Source organism: Centroberyx affinis, unplaced genomic scaffold (assembly GCF_046629955.1).
Source record: "Centroberyx affinis isolate AG114_WGS23_722 - 3 ecotype Tasmania unplaced genomic scaffold, CSIRO-AGI_Caff_v1 ptg003328l_1, whole genome shotgun sequence".
Taxonomy (NCBI): Eukaryota; Metazoa; Chordata; class Actinopteri; order Beryciformes; family Berycidae; genus Centroberyx; species Centroberyx affinis.
Window position 1 is genome coordinate 193,367 of NW_027281329.1, and position 15,985 is coordinate 209,351.

General features: G+C 47.0%; 1 protein-coding gene across 2 annotated transcripts in view; it reads right to left on the bottom strand.

Moving 5' to 3' along the window:
- zc3h3 (zinc finger CCCH-type containing 3) overlaps nucleotides 1-15,985 on the bottom strand; it is a 46,550-nt gene that overhangs the window by 8,928 nt on the left and 21,637 nt on the right. Inside the window, exons 4-10 of one of the 2 annotated variants that reach the window (XM_071538708.1) lie at nucleotides 12,160-12,310; nucleotides 7,055-7,081; nucleotides 5,902-6,062; nucleotides 4,208-4,286; nucleotides 3,859-4,014; nucleotides 3,023-3,092; nucleotides 1,014-1,145 (exon numbers count right to left, since the gene is read on the bottom strand). In XM_071538708.1, coding sequence (XP_071394809.1) covers nucleotides 1,014-1,145; nucleotides 3,023-3,092; nucleotides 3,859-4,014; nucleotides 4,208-4,286; nucleotides 5,902-6,062; nucleotides 7,055-7,081; nucleotides 12,160-12,310 — 776 coding nt within the window. The remainder of the gene's footprint in view (nucleotides 1-1,013; nucleotides 1,146-3,022; nucleotides 3,093-3,858; nucleotides 4,015-4,207; nucleotides 4,287-5,901; nucleotides 6,063-7,054; nucleotides 7,082-12,159; nucleotides 12,311-15,985) is intronic. The other variant, XM_071538709.1, reaches the window with a different exon arrangement.

Below are 15,985 nucleotides of genomic sequence, written 5' to 3' on the forward strand. Positions count from 1 at the left end.
GTGGGGGCCTTGCATGTCTAGGGTCATGTGTAGCTGCTCTCCGTTACCCATCAGGTCCTCAATGTGTCACTCAGTCACTAGAGTAATGCCACTATGGAGCACAACCCCCAGCAGCTGTTCCTGCCTGTGTGTGTATGTGTGTGTGTGTGTGTGTGTGTGTATAGTTGGTTACCAAACCACTTGTTTACCTGAGCCTCAATTAAACTCCAATGGAGCTAAATCTTAACATAATTTCAACATAATTTCATGTTCAAATGATGAACACCACTCACATCCAACACTCATTTTAATGAGAGAACATTACAATCAAGTAATTGCATCAATGGGATGGCAAAAAATATAGTGAAGCCAAACTTATCTTGGGCATAGCCAATATTGGATATAGTAAGTAATATATGTACAATATATGCATTCAATTAATTGGGTGCAACTGGAATTTCCCAGTCAATGTGGACCATCAAAAGCATTTGAACTGCAAATTAGGCGCATGGTACCAATAGACTTTTTTTTAAGTCTGGACATGATACACGTGCCTACCAAATTTCGTACGTCTAGGGGAAACGTACGGCGAGGGATCGTTTGTAGGGGGCGCTATCTAGCCATTTTGCCACACCCATGCGCGAGACCCTTAAAATATATAATTTGCACGCGTGTGCAAAGTTGCGCAACTTTTCGAGCACGTTTAGGCCCTCAAAAGTGCGATTTTTTTGTCCAAGTAAGAAGAAAAATAATAATAATTCCTTCAGTTTCAATAGGGCTTCGCACGAGGTCGTGCTCGGGCCCTAATTAGCTTTGGCTTTACTGTGGGCTTATGTCAAAGTTTTTAACATTTCAATCTTTTCACTAACCCTCAAACCTGAGGGGGTTGGATAAAAGGGGCTTCATCAATACAGTCATAAAGAGGCTCTGATACACGCTGGGAGCTCTGGAGCAATGCCTCCGATTGCGTGTGTATGGTGTGTTGGTGTGGGTGCTTGTGTGTGTGTGTGCGTGCGTGTGAGTGTGCGTTATACCTTCTCTCCCTGAGGGCAGTAGCCCTTGATGAAGTCTTGACACACGTCAGCCTTGCGGGACACATAGACATGACTGTAGGGACAGCTACTGTTGTTACAGATTCCCTTCAGGAAGTAGGAGCACACTGGCATCTAGAGAAGGAGAGAGACAGAGAGAGAGAGAGAGAGAGAGAGAGAGAGAGACAGAGAGGCAGACGGAGACGGACAGGGAGCGATAAAGAAGGAAAGAGAGACGGACAGAAATGGAAGGAGATAAAACACGGGCAGAGAGAGCAGGAGTGACGAAAGGGTGAGATTATATGAGTTTGTAAACAGACAAGCGGTTTTACAAACCACACGCCAATGGGCACACATGAGCCAACGTGTACAATAATTCAGATGTGTCCCGTCTGCCAAACAATCTGTCACACACTGAGCAGCTAAATGACCTTAATTGCAGTTGACAGCACTAGAGTGAGAGTGAATGTGTGTCTGACAGCATGTGTGCAAGCGTGTGTTTGTGTGTGTGTGTGTGGAGAGATCTACTGTTTGGCGTGTGGGTAAGCTTAGTGGAGGCCGGTCTAAATATACCTCTGAGGGGTTCAGTTCAGAGGGAGAGGTGGAGAGAGAGGGCCATGGGAGGAGGGGAGGAAATGTGAGAAGGAGTCCATCTAGTTGGGATGGGATCAGTTCTACCTAATTAACTGCTACAGAAATATTTATCCAGGCTGCAGCTTGTCCAGCTATCATGATGTGTTTATGTGCTGGATGTGTGCATGGTCGCTAGGACTTGGGCCAGTGGCGGGGGGCGGGGGGGTCCCAGGGGGCAATGCTGGGGGTGTAGGGTGCGGATCTCTGGTTTCGAGTTATTTGTGGGGGGGTGGGGTGGGGGTGTGCAGGATTTGGACTCGCCTATCCACACTAGTGCCCCGGATCAGGTTCAGATAGCTGGGTGCATAACCCCGCACCCCCCTGCCCCCTCCATTTCTCCCCAAGACCCCCATCCAGTTCTGTTTAAGGGGTCCACGTGAAAGGGGAGCAGACTTTTAAGTAGTATCCTGTGGGGGGAGAGCCAGGGAGTGAGGCAGGGAGGGAGGGGGGAGCTGGGGAGGGCAGGTGGGGCTCTTGGAGAGGTGGCATTACAAACAGACAGCTGGGCTCTCAGCACTTAGGGGCCGCAGCATGACAACCGACACAGGTGCAGGGCATTGTGTGTGTGTGTGTGTGAGTGCTGGAGGGAGAGGCTAGGCACCTGTTCTGGGGTTGTTTGTCTCAAGGAAAAAAAAAGAAAAAAAAAACAGCTTTCCCTGTTGAGTGTCTGCACTTTCCCCTATACGGGCAAGACTATTTCCTCTCTCGCAGACACACACACACAGATCAGCTGGAGCCTTGGGTTGTACAAACACAGCTAATAGGGCAATATGACAAAGACAAAACAACAAATTTTCAAAACAAGAAAATTATCTCGGAACTTCAAATTTAGAGGTGGATGCACGACTCCTTCCCTGGAACACCGAAAGAAGTAGGTAAAATAACCACGGGTTTGCAATGTGTGGAAGCAATCACGCCAATATATGTTGAGGCATTGGTTTGCTGGGGTTGAGAGGATTTGCTGTTGCTCTCTCGGGCCTAATAAGGTGTGTATCCACAGGTGTGAGGTGAACATAGTGTTCCTCTTTGCAGTATGTGAAAACCAGGACAAGGTACGTTCCAACCACAACACCCCATCAATCCACCTTAAGTGTCTCACTCACCCCCCCCCCCGACATCCTCATCTGCTCCCTTACCACCCAAGCCTGAACCCCAATCCCCCAAATCAGGTCATGTCTTCTGCACTGCTTTCAGTGTCACGGAAACAGGACCAGTGCCAGGAACATGAACACGATCCACGATGACTGTACCCAACAGTGTGTCATCATATACCTACATACCCAACCCTGGCCCCTACAATGTTCTGAGAAAACCCATAAAACACTATGTTGTCTGACATATACAAGTGAGTGTGTGTGTGTGCGTGTTTTTAGTGTTACCTTTTCCTTGGCCACCTTATGTGAGAATGGGCAGGTCCCGTCCGCCCGCTTGCAAGTCCCTCGCAGAAACCTGCAGGAATCGATGGAAAGAATCATCACAAGGTAGCAGCTATTTATGTGTACATGGCTTTGAGTATAGTGGAGATGGAGGGTTGTCTGTCTTTACTGAGGGTCACATGTCAGAACACCCAACCACCATGTCCCCCTCCCACACCCCATCCCCAGGACACACAATCAAGTATGCACATCTCTGACAAATCAGGTAATTTGTATAATCCCTGGAGCAGTCCTGCTTAGTCAAATCTCTAGGTGTATATCAAATCCAAAAATGCCAAAAGTTGTATGCCAATATATGTGGAGAACCATCTTCCCAAGTGGTATTGGAGAGAACAAAGTTCTCTAGAATGAGTACAGAGAGGTCTCTTAACAGTTTGGGATGGGCAATATGTTTGACATCGCACACACAATCAATTAAGATGCACAGCTGTTAATTTTCCCATCTGTTCCAACCAGCTCTGCACCATAGACTTGGACTGTTGCACTGTTTGGAAATGATGTGTCATTCTCCCAATGAATCATGCACCGTCCGATGCGTCCTTGTTTGCCAAGTAAACTTTTATCTGTCCTCTGTCCTTGCGTTGTTTTGGAATTATACTTCAGCTGTTAGATATTACATCAAATGCGTCATGGAGGATGCAAGAGCGCATATTGAGAAAGATCCTGTGACTTTTACTCCCACCATGGATTCTCTCACCACAGGGCCACCCTGCCAGGACCACCCATTATCCTGAGTCTACAGGCATGGAAAACGGGATGTGTTAGTGTGTGCGTGTTACCTGGTGCAGACAGCCACTTTGTCCGGGTCATGGATGTAGGGACAGCTGCTGCCACGGTTACACTTGCCGAAGCGGTTATAGTACATGCAGTACTGCCTCGGCTGCTTCTTCTGACGAGCGTGTCTGATGATGGCAAGACTCCGCTGGACTGCGCGACTTGGTGGCAGAAAACACAAAACACATACTCACACAGGAATCTACGAACAAATGAACAGCTTGTGGTCCTGAATAGCTCAATTCACAAAGCACTAACACTGCCAGGATTAGGGGTCCGACTGTCTCCCGGGGCCTCCCATGCTAAAAATGCCTGCACTCCTGGCACTATGAGGAGCTTTGAACCAGAGCCTACCTGGCCACATGACGGGTGTTGGAGGGCCGGCTCAAAGGAGGCGTTGAGGGGGAGACGTGCTGAGGACTGAACCACCTTCCTAATTGTGGAGAAAGGGGAGCACATAGAAACACCATAGGTACAATTAAAAGGGAGTCTATGTAAGATTTTCATTTTAATCCACCTTACAATCTTCAGTAGGAGGCAGGTTTTGTCTTTGTTTTGATTTAGATTAGTTATTCATCTTGCACCTACAGGGGGTGTTATTTTACATAAATCTTACATAGTATACCTTTAACTATTCACAGCAAATGAACTAGAATTCAAGCAGTGAGTGTGCGCCCAGCCGAACGCTGTAACAACTTGATATCTGTCTAGTTATTTATACTGTGATGGTTTGACACATTTGTGCTGAAGCCAAACGTGACATCCAGCACTGTCTGAGAACATCATAAACACTATGTACCCGACGCGCTCGCCAAACACAGGAAGAAAACGAGAGGGAGGGGGCTGCTGGAGGCCAGGAGAGGAGTGGAGAAGAGGAGAGGAAAGGAGAGGAGAGGAGAGGAGAGGAGAGGAGAGGAAAGAGGGGTGGGGTTAAGATGGTAGATGATCTTATTCGGGCCTCTAATTTTGGAACATTTTTGGCTGTAAGGCATACACTCCTCATCAAGTGTGCGCTCTGGTGTGATTTAAGTAGAGCAGGATTACAGGCTAGTGGCACCAGACCAAGAACAAATGTGAAGAGGAATCCAAGCTTGCTGGGAAGATGTGAAATCACAACTCCTGTTGGAGGACACCTGAAGCGGTTTTTGGAGCATGCTGGAATGCGTGTATGTGTACTAGAATGCTGGTCACGAGTTTAACAGAACGGAGCTCTTCAATTTCACCCACAGGTTGAAGAGGAGAGAGAGAGAGAGAGAGAGAGAGAGAGAGAGAGAGAGAGAGAGAGAGAGAGAGAGAGAGAGAGAGAGAGAGAGAGAGAGAGAGAGAGAGAGAGAGAGAGAAAGAGAGAGAGAAAGAGAGAGAGAGGGGAGGCATGAAGGAGAGAGGTAGAGGCAGATCCAGGCTTTAATCTGCGTCGTCCAGTTCTGCAGGCCCTCCCCCTTGGTGCTCTGACAGATGACAACTTTATTATTTCAGATGGCAAATCCAGCCGGCTCCCCCAGTCTATTACAGTGCTTTTGGACAGGGCTACAGCCACAAACATGAATAAACACTGCTGTATCACCTCGTAGTTCACACTTACTCATTGACACTTCACTCCTTTATACCTGTGCACTATCAAACTTTTTACCAAATAGTAAGAATGACCTTTATTTTTATAGTGCTTTTCAAAACAGAGTTTACAAAGCTGCTTTAAAGATAAAAGAGCAGCAAACTAAAGGAAAGGAGAATAAAAATAAGCAGAAGATAAAACAATTCGGAGCATCAATAAATAAATTAATAAAATACATGAATGAATATAAATAAAACATGACAAAAGAGGTTAATCATGTCTGTTCTTTATTGATCAGCATCTAATTAAAGTGAAGGAAGTAAAATTTGTATTGTGAATTTTGTTTTCATTTTCAATTGCAAGTCTTCATACCTTTACTGTGAATTTTCACAGTCCTGCAATCCTCTTCACATATTCAGAAAGCATCGCCACAGATGAGCCAGGGGACTAGAATCTGTACTGTTTTTGATGACCAATACAATAACGGCCAGCGTACCTGTTCGGTTGATTGACGTGCTGGCTGCCACAGTGCGGGAGAGCTTATTGGCTGACACCCTGTACCAGGAACCACCAATCCAGCGCATGCCCCTCCCTCTCCAATGCTGGGATGGCAGGTGTCTGTCCTGGGGAGCCCTCAGACGGCTCTGGAGCAAACTCCTGAGGGAGGGAGGGAGAGAGAGAGAGAAGGAGAGAGGGAGTGAGAGAGAGACAGCGAGAGAGAGGTGAGGGCCAAATAGATGATAGATCATCACTATATATTCACTGAATACAGATAACATTAATGTTAAAGCAGGAAGAATACACTTATGCTTAGTTCACAAACTGGGGTAAAATTGTCGGTGTTCCTCTGAATGTGACTGCCGTGCTCTGAGTTGAAAGGATATTAGTCTTTAAAATCTGCTCATTTCTTCCTCAGCACCACCCCTCCTTTGCCTGTCCTCTGTCCAACTCTTCCACTATATCTCCTCTCCTCTCCTCACTTTATGTTTCCCATCTTCCAGACCACCCCCCCCCTCCTCTCCTCTCTCTCTCCCTCCCATGTCACAGCACTCTGTTAAATTGCTCCTCTAATGGAAAGGACGGCAGTGTGGAAATGGAGAGAATTGAAAAGAGGAGAGGAGGAAATCAATGAGATAATAGGCAGGGCAGGGGGCCAGAGCAGGAGGTTGGCCCCAACACTGGAGCGTAGAGACCATGGACACACACATACTGACACACACACACACACACACAATGTATCACAACACGCTACTGCTGCAGCACACACAAACATAGGCCTCTACACACATATGCTCACAAAACAACATCCAGAAGTCACTCACTTGGCTACAGTATGTGTGCGGGAGGGAGCGTGGGTGCTGTAAGTGTGTGTCTACAGTTTGTATGGGATGTTGGGAGGTGGGGGTTGGTGAGGGTGGGGGGGGTACAGGGGTTATGGCGATAAATTGCGCTGTCCTGTCACTTCTATTTGGGGCGGATTGGGGCTGGTGTGCAGGGCGCCGCTGGAGGTAATTTGCTGCCGTATTTCAGATGGGCTGGAAATGGGTTTAGAGCGAGAGTTCATGCCTCCCATTATAGAGAAAAGAGAGGGTTACCCCAAACACACACCGCACACCCGCGCGCGCAAAACAACTGACACACACACTTACATGCGGCAGTGGAGAGGTTGTGCAGTGCTGAAAACAAGAAAAAAAACAGAGCAAATATCACCCATCAGTGGCTATCACATACACGGTCCTCCTGACTGCGTGCCATAACTCAACAGCAGAGACAGTCAGTTTCACAGATACAAGATCAGTGGCTGCCCTACATAGGGCAACTGCAGCCAGGGGAGCCGTAATGGAGGCTAATGTTGGAGCGCTCACTGCCACCCAGGGAGGCTTAAACAGGGACCAGGCGGCCTGGGGAGCCACAATGGAGGTTAATGGGGATATGACATGAACAGTTAACACAGACAGCAGTTAACCCTGACACAGGGCCACAGTCAGGGGGGTGACTGACGGTGTAGCAGTGGGAGAGGCAGGATCTTACGATCTTAACCTGTAGGAATAAGCACAGGTTGGGTATAAGCCTGTACATGTCAGTGTTTGGTAGGTGCATGTGTGAGGTTGTGAGCCTAATTTGTGCTCTGAGTTCTAAGCCTTCTAAGTAGTGTGTGCTCGCGTACGCGCGTGCACACACTGAAATGATTGCGCTAATGTGAGACACAGAGCTGTGTGAATGAGTTTCACCCACAGGCGCAACACCATTAGCGAACAACAGTCTCTGTGGGAGCAGATTACCTATGTAACACCATCGAGGTAATCTGCCCACTAATGAGAGAGGAGGAGAAGCAGGAAGAAGAGGAGAAAGCAATAGAGCATCTGAGGATCAAACCATGCACAAATCAGAGAGCAATAACATCATCTAGAGGGGAGATGGGAGAGCAGGTTTCCTCTATCCCCACTCTCACTTTGACCTGTTCCCCATGACGCCCTTGACCTCCAGGAGGATATCTGTTATCAGAGAGCCTCCAGGCCTGTTCACCACACAAATCCTCCACTGCTGGACAGCCAGCTTCTTTCAGGGGGGAGCCCTTTCACTGTTGCACGTTGCACAGATATACCTTAAAGCTGCCTTCCCCTCTTCCACGAGGCCTGGAGCACACGTCCACATACATATCATCCCAATCGCCATAGTGATTATTTGGACAAACGAAGGGCAGTGCATTTGGGGATCTGAGATTTAGAGTGAGGTAATGCGTCTGTGTGCACATGTAGGTGTGTTGTAAAATAAGAGAGAGAGAAAGAGAATGACTAGAGGTTAGAGTAAGAGTAGATAAACTCCACAGAAAAAGGTAAAAAAGACAGAGGGGGAAAAAGGAAGAGATGGAGGGGGGAAAGGGTACACAGGAACTCCCTTGTGAGTAGTCTGCATGCACACGTACATGTGTCTCTGTGTGTGTGTGTGTGTGTGTGTGTGTGTGTGTGTGTGTGTGTGTGCGCGCGCTTGTGAGTGTGAGTGTGTTTGCATGCACGTGCATGCATTGCTCTGACCATGCGATGCACAGATGAAGGAGAGAGCAATTCAGCACTACTAGTGCTGTTGATGAATGATCCGACTTTTGTTTTGGTGACAGGGAAGAATTTGGAGGGTCGCGCGACTGCTCAGAATAATGCTGCCCTTGTCTATTTGTCTGCAACCCAAGCATTAGTAAGCTCATATTGGGAAACAGTTACCCTTGAAACAGAGCACAGCAAAAACAGTCATCTGGCTAATTCCAACAGTGAGGACTGCTGCTCTGCTTTAGGCAGTGCACTTAAAGCAAATCTAAGCACTGTCATTATGCATCACAATACTATCAAATCCAACTTAAAGGGACCTGATTGTAATGAACAAAATCTTCTTTTAGGGCAGAAAATAACACAAAGAATGGGAAAGGCATTCAGAATGTAAAAAATAAAGGGTGTGCATGAGAGGCAGCAAAAGGGGAGCACAATGTAGGTGACGGTCAGATGACTAATGTGATAAGTAATGAGTAAATGAATAGATTGGTGTTTGAAAAGGGATGAATGGGGGAGTGAATGCGGGGAAGGAGGAGAGAAGTGAAGAAGAGAGAGCACTGCTTCACTTTATTGCCCAGTCTCTTACATCCTGTACTGATCGATACAGGAGCACTAAACGAGATGAGGGCCTGGACCGAATGTGTGTATGTGTGTGTATGTGTGTGTATGTGTGTGTATGTGTGTGTATGTGTGCGCGTGTGTACATGTATACGCTCAAAAATAGTATACTTATTTGGGGTTGGGGTGGACTCCATATAGGGGGCTGTAACATCAACACCAGAAATTTGTGAGGGAAAGAAAGTGGAGGGGAGTGGAAGACGAGAAATTAGGATAATAGATGCACTGACAGTTAACCAGACAAACAGAGTAGTGTGGAGGAGATACATGTGATTCTATGTGCAGAGATGACACAGAAAACAGATGGGTTGAGTACAAAACATTACAGAGGGAGAGAGAGAGCACAAAGCAGGTACAGCAAGAGGGGAAAGGAAGGGAAGATGGGGATATAGAAAAATAAAGAAGGGAGGGGGGAGAGAAAAAGAGGGAGGGTGCGAGAGAAAGATGAAGGGAGGGCTGGGCTGTAATTTATCCTTGAGCGTGCATGCTTTACGGCTTTCTTAATTCAACTCCTGCTACTATTAATGGAGTTAATGTTGAGATTATATCTATTTTCTGGTGGCGGGGGCTGAAATACTGCGGCCGATTTCCCCTCCTCCCCCTCCTCCCCCCTCCTCCCCCACAGCACTCAATCACCCACGATGCCCATTACCGCTGACACCAGAGAAGCGCGTGGCATGCTGGGTACGGATCACCTCACTTCCTCTGGGCCTGGGAGCAGGGAAACTTTGGGAACAGCAGGGTGAGAGAGTTTAGCTGGATAGGTTGGTTAGTAAAGGATGAAAATGTGTGACCAGACAACAGAATGCAGTGAATCTAAAGGCAAAAATTGTTATATGTCTTTTTGACACTGTCAACTGTTTTGCAAACAGCTGAAAACTGGTGGCTTGGCCTGTAGGGGTAGAGCAGGACCTTATGGGGGACCGCTCATGTTAAAATGGGGTCCTTGGAATAATACCAAACCAGGCAAAAAGACTGATAATGTGCACATATTTATCTTAAATAAAAAATGCTTCCAACAGCTCTTGGACTCCACATAAGTTGGTTTCTGCCCTCCTGAAAAACAAACAAACATGGGTTTTGCCCTACAGGCAGCCTAGCCAAAACATCAGAACAAAGTAAATACAATATTTTCATTCATTGTGTTGTTGGGGTTACAGGAATTTTCTCAGCTCCATATGGGGAACCCTGCTAGAAAAAGTCGGGAACCTCTGGCCCATCATGTGAGGCCGGGTCTGAGATGCACAAGGTCTTGAGATGCATGGCACTGAGAGATAAATAAATGGGGGAGTTCATCAGTAGTGAGGGGTTTAGGTGTTAGCAGGCAGAGAGATAGGGGATGAGGACAGATTAGGACAGGGATCATTGGGTCCGATGGGCCAGAGATGAGGAGCCGCACTCAGCAGTTAACATGAGAGAATATGAGCTCATGCTACAATAGATAGGTTAAAACTGACAAAAGTGGTGGGCTTTTGGAGTCAAACAGATAGATAGGCATGTGAAGTGTGGGATGGTGGGGAGGTGGACTGGTGGAGGGGGGCGGGGGGTGTCCGCTCTCCCGGGGGACCCAACCTGTCCCCCTCCCTCCCCATCTCCCCTCACTTCTACACACTTGGTGATATTTCACAAGATGTCGCGGGGCTCAAATTGAAAATCCCTTGATGAATCAATATTTACTGCAGCAGCTAAATGAATAGTAATAAGTCACCAGAGGCTGAGTCCAGTCACAGTCCAGGCCCTTCTGTCTCACCAAATCTGAATTACACAAATGAACCCTACACACACACACACACACACACAAATGCACATATAGACTCACAACTGCACTTATGCACAAAAAAATATGAAATTATGAAGGGCTGCCCAAATATATACCAAAAACCAAAACACAACTTAAACACACCACAAAATGAAGGAATTGTCGCTTCTATGGCCCACAATAACCGTTGTCAAACTGCAACTATTTTTGTCTGCATGGATTTGTGTGTGCGTTTGTGTGAATTAATCAGTGTGCCTTACAATGCTCCAAACACCTGCAAAGACACTGCAGATGCCAGACATTAAACAATACCAAGACAAAACACACCTGCATATGCAGCCATATGCTACCCTTAACCCTGTGTGGTTTGGTACCATGGGTTCATTGTTTGTGTGTGTGTGTGTCTCGCATTGTGTGTGCAATCGGGTCAATGGTAAGGATACTGTTAATTCTCTACACATTAACAGATCTTCAAAACCAATCACAACAATCTGTTAAGTGTTTTCATAACCAAAGGCTACATACATAACCACTGGGGGAAAAAAAAATTGTAATACTACTTGGTTAATAATCATCATAATAAAACATCAACTAAGTGTCTTTTTCATGGCGATGAAGCCATGAATAACACATTAACTTAACATCCGTCACCCAATAATGACCTCATCATAAACATTAATTAACTCTCTACCCTCAGTGATGACCTCACCACCCCCCACCATCTCATATCACACAAAAAAGACCCTCTCTGCTCTGGAGCTAAATATTCTTTTACCCTCACTTAACCAAGTAGGGTTATAGCCAAGACCATGTTCCCTTATTCACACACACTTATTTACAGCAAAATCAAGCCTCACTAACAATTTATACCTCAAATGAGAACGAGGAGAATGATAGAACGATGACTAGTGAGACTGTGAAAGTTAGATAAATGAAGGTAGAAAAAAAAAAAAGAAGCGATGGGGGTTGTAATGACATTAAGAAAAGGACGCCCCCACCCCTCCCCTCTCCCTGCGTCTGTCCCGGGCGAGATCCCATTCCCGCTGGTGTAAATTAATGTGGGGAGCACACCGGTGTAAATGTTTTATTCTCTGGGTTATCTACTGTGTAAAAATGAGCACCATAAATTTCCGACCCTTCCACTCGTGCTACACATGGCTGTGACATGAAAGACAGGGCGATGCTCTGTACTGAGGGATATTAGCCATTGAGACACATTAAACACATTAGACCTAAGTGTATGTGTATTCGTCTTTGTTAGTATATAGCTTGACAAGAGTGTCGATATGCAATACATGTATGCATGTATTTTGCAGCGGATCCTGTGTATTACCTGGCGGACTGGATCCTCTTGGCTCTCCAGGAGAGGGTGGGGCTATACTGGAGCGTGTGTGTGGCGCCGGCACCCTGGCGGGTCACCATCTTGTAGCGCGTCCTGAACACCCTCTGGGAGGCGGGGCTACGGTGGGAAGGAGAGGCGGGACCTGCGGACAGCGAGGTTGAATGACAGATCAGTAAACCGCAACACAGGATATGAAAATCTGACCACTGAAAAACTTCATACAGAAGGCACACTTAAACATCCAGTCCGTGCATGCGCAATAGGTACACATCCACAGCACACGCACACGCACACATACACACACCCACAAGTTTGTCAGAGAACTCTGGCAGGTGTGCTCTTTAATAAGCTTCACATATAAAAATGAGAGGGAATAACAAAGGCAGAATTTTTATGAGCCTAATAAATCATATCCTCTGTCTCTTTCCTCCCTGCCTTCATCCCTCCTACCCGGCCTCCCTCCCTCCCTCTTTCTCTCTTTAAGTCTCATTCGTTATATCATTTCACAGATCCATCAGGGAAGAGGCGTAAGAGTGGGGATGGGGGGGATAAAAAAAAAAGAGAGGACAAAGTGTTTTTATTTATTTATTTTGGTGTGTATCAATCATGTTGCTTTATGATGGCCTGGCTTGGCTGACGCACTCGCGCACTTCTTGGGTAAAGGATGGAATTTGCATTGTGGATCGGGAAGTTCCAGTTCACCACCAATTTACCAAGCTCAAAGATTACATGAGCCAGGAGCTTCTGTATGCAGGCCTATACACTGTAGATAGTGCAGGACAATTGTGAACTATTATGGATTCTGTCTACTAAGACAGCCTATCCCATACAGTATTCACAGACATATGAGACAAGACATAGATTCAGAGCTCGTTAGACTGTTGGTCGTAATTTAAGATTGTGATTTGTTTGTTTTTCTTTGTGACAAAATGAATAAATTTGCATGAATTAAGCCGCATGACAGAAAGAAATCTTAAAAACCACAGCACTGCTACAGTCTGAATAGAGGAAACCAATGCAACATGAATCAGTAGCAGAGTGTGTTCATTTAAGTCAGACATACTCCACACAATAAATAAATATCCTGCACTCTTCCCTCTTACGCCAACCATCGTTCAGTGTGGTGGTCAGTGACAACACTCCGTCTTCCTGAGTGAAGGAAAAAAAAGGAAAGGGGGAAAGGGATAAGAAATGAGATTCTACACCTAATGAGGAGCTCGTTTCGTATCACCTCTTTCACAAGTCTATAATTGCCAATTGTCATGATTGTTGCCATTTTAATTAGCATCCAGTAACAAACCATGACGAGAGCCGCAATGACAAACAATAAAATGATTCAATTTCCACATTCCACCTTCCCTCTCCATCCTTCCTTCCTTTATTCCCTCCACTCCTCCCCACCCACCCACCACCACCACCCCCCTCTCTTGTCTTCCTCCCTGAGGCACTCGTTTCATTTGTCAGCCAGGATGCAGTCCTGGATCAGCTGGAGAATTCATCTCAGACAAACATTTACCGATGAACAAATCACTGCAAGCTGGGGACCTGCCTAAACACCACATGCTCAGGACACACACACGCGTGCACACACTCACACACACACACGTTTGCCTTGCACATACACTCAAGCAGATGCACACACGCTGTTAGGTGTATGGATGTTCTATGGGTGAAATGGTGTATGTGGTGGGTTATGAAAGAGAGACCTGGGGAAAAAGAGAGATAAAGAGAGAGAGAGAGGGGGGGGGGGAGGGGGGGGGGGGGGGTTGTACAGGATTAGTTGCCTGGCTTATAGTCACTTTTTCTCCCACAAGCCATCTGTATTGCAGTCAGAGCTATTTGGGCGTCCTGGCAGATGACAAATAGGGCTTGTCAAAGGCGCTGCCATGGCTCACACCCCGCAACCTCTTACACACCTCCCCCTCTAGCATCCATAACCTGAACCTCAATCTCTCTCTAAACCCTTGTTCCAAATATCATGACACCCACCATGTCCCAAACACTGTCACAAAGCTGTTCCACCTTAGCTGCTGTTTAATGACATCTATAGTGAGCTGTTGGTGTGTATCCATGTGTGTCCATATGTGTATGTGTGTGTGTGTGTGTGTGTGTTTGTGTGTGTATGTGTGTGTGTCAGCAGGGGATGGATGGACGGTGTTGCTCTGATTGTAAACCACTGCAGGTTGTGTTGGTTGAGTGGCTCTAGGAGCAATGGGGTCTCAATCTTCCACTACAGGACCATGACCAATGAGCGTGTGAACACACACACCAACACAAAAACACACACTTACTCACACACATACACCTGGGGTCTCAATCTTCCCTTAATAGACCTCTGACAGTGGCCTGACTTGCAATGTGGGGGAGCAAGCGAAGTGGCGCCTTGGCCTGTGAAGACACCGTTTGCAGACGCATGCACCGCACACGTCGTCCATCCATCTCTCGCCGACTCTATGCTGTGTGAATCCACAGATAATCTACTCTACTAGCTCTACACTGCACCCATCTCACTGTGCCTCACTCCCTCTGCGAGTAGCCTGCCTACCAGTCATATAGCCACATGAAAACAAAATTGATCCCTTTTATCCTCCCTGTCTGTGCAGAACTAGCAGAACTGATCCTCTCCTATTAGTTCAACTGAAGAACCCGCTAAAACTCGACGAATTAATCATGTAAGGGCTGCTTTATCAACATCAGGAGGCAGATGTACCGCCATATAAGTGGATCTGGGAGAGCTGAACCAGAGTCCCATCCCTAAGATGACTGAGCCTCGTCTAAGTAACACGGACTAGACTTGAGCAGAGTGGAGAGGAGTTGTGGTAGCTCCCCTCTCTCTATCTCTCTATCCACAGCCCTCTGACTGGGGCTAGTGACAGGCCATTCCACAGCACCTCTCTTCTCCCATCCTCTTAGGGATCCCCCCAGCGATCCCCCCTCCGTACCTGACGGCTAATTCCAGTGAGCAGCGGTCTCTGTCTGCCCCCTCCCTGGGACGCCTCGATGGATCATAAATCTTATTATTGACAGCGCCTGTTCCCCCTGCCATCCAATGTTCCCGTCCCCTGGGGCTCATCTTCTGACTCCCACTGCTCCAGAGCTCTTATACAGACAGCGATGCCACACTAACATCAGACTTAACAAGGGAGTTACCACGATTTAATAACCCACTCTAAGCCAACACGGTTATGCTAATATGATCTGTGCATGTTTGACAACCAGTGATACTTTCTGACAGACTACCCAGAGATGGAGACAGAATCTGCTGCTCCACCCTGCCAAAAGAGAGCCGCATTCCCTGGTCTTAAAATATTGGGTCCTATAACTCATCGGGGCATACTGCCATGTGCATGCACATGTGTGTTTAGCCTTGTGCGTGGCAGACCAGGTATGTGCAGTCATATGTTCGGATGGTGGTGTCATATGAATGCTTGCCTGCTTGGAGTATGCCTAGAATGTGTGCATCGCAAGAGGCGCTGCATGCGAGGGAGTTTAAAGTGTGCCGTGTTTTAGAAAAAGTAAGAGGAAGGAGAGTGTCATGACCTCTAGATCACAAAGTCTTCACATGCCTCCATATCGCTCCTCACTGTTAAACCCATCTCCATCCCTGAAGTCTCATAATGCAGCTCTTTTTTCCAGGATGATAGACAGGCTCTTTGGGTACATGGCTGCAGGACGTGGAGCCATTTGTGGTCCCTGACCTGCTGTCAGGGTCCAGACTGTGTGTGTGTGTGTGTGTGTGTGTGTGTGTGTGTGTGTGTGTGTGTGTGTGTGTGTGTGTGCGTGCGTGCGTGCGTGCGTGCGTGCGTGCGTGCGTGTG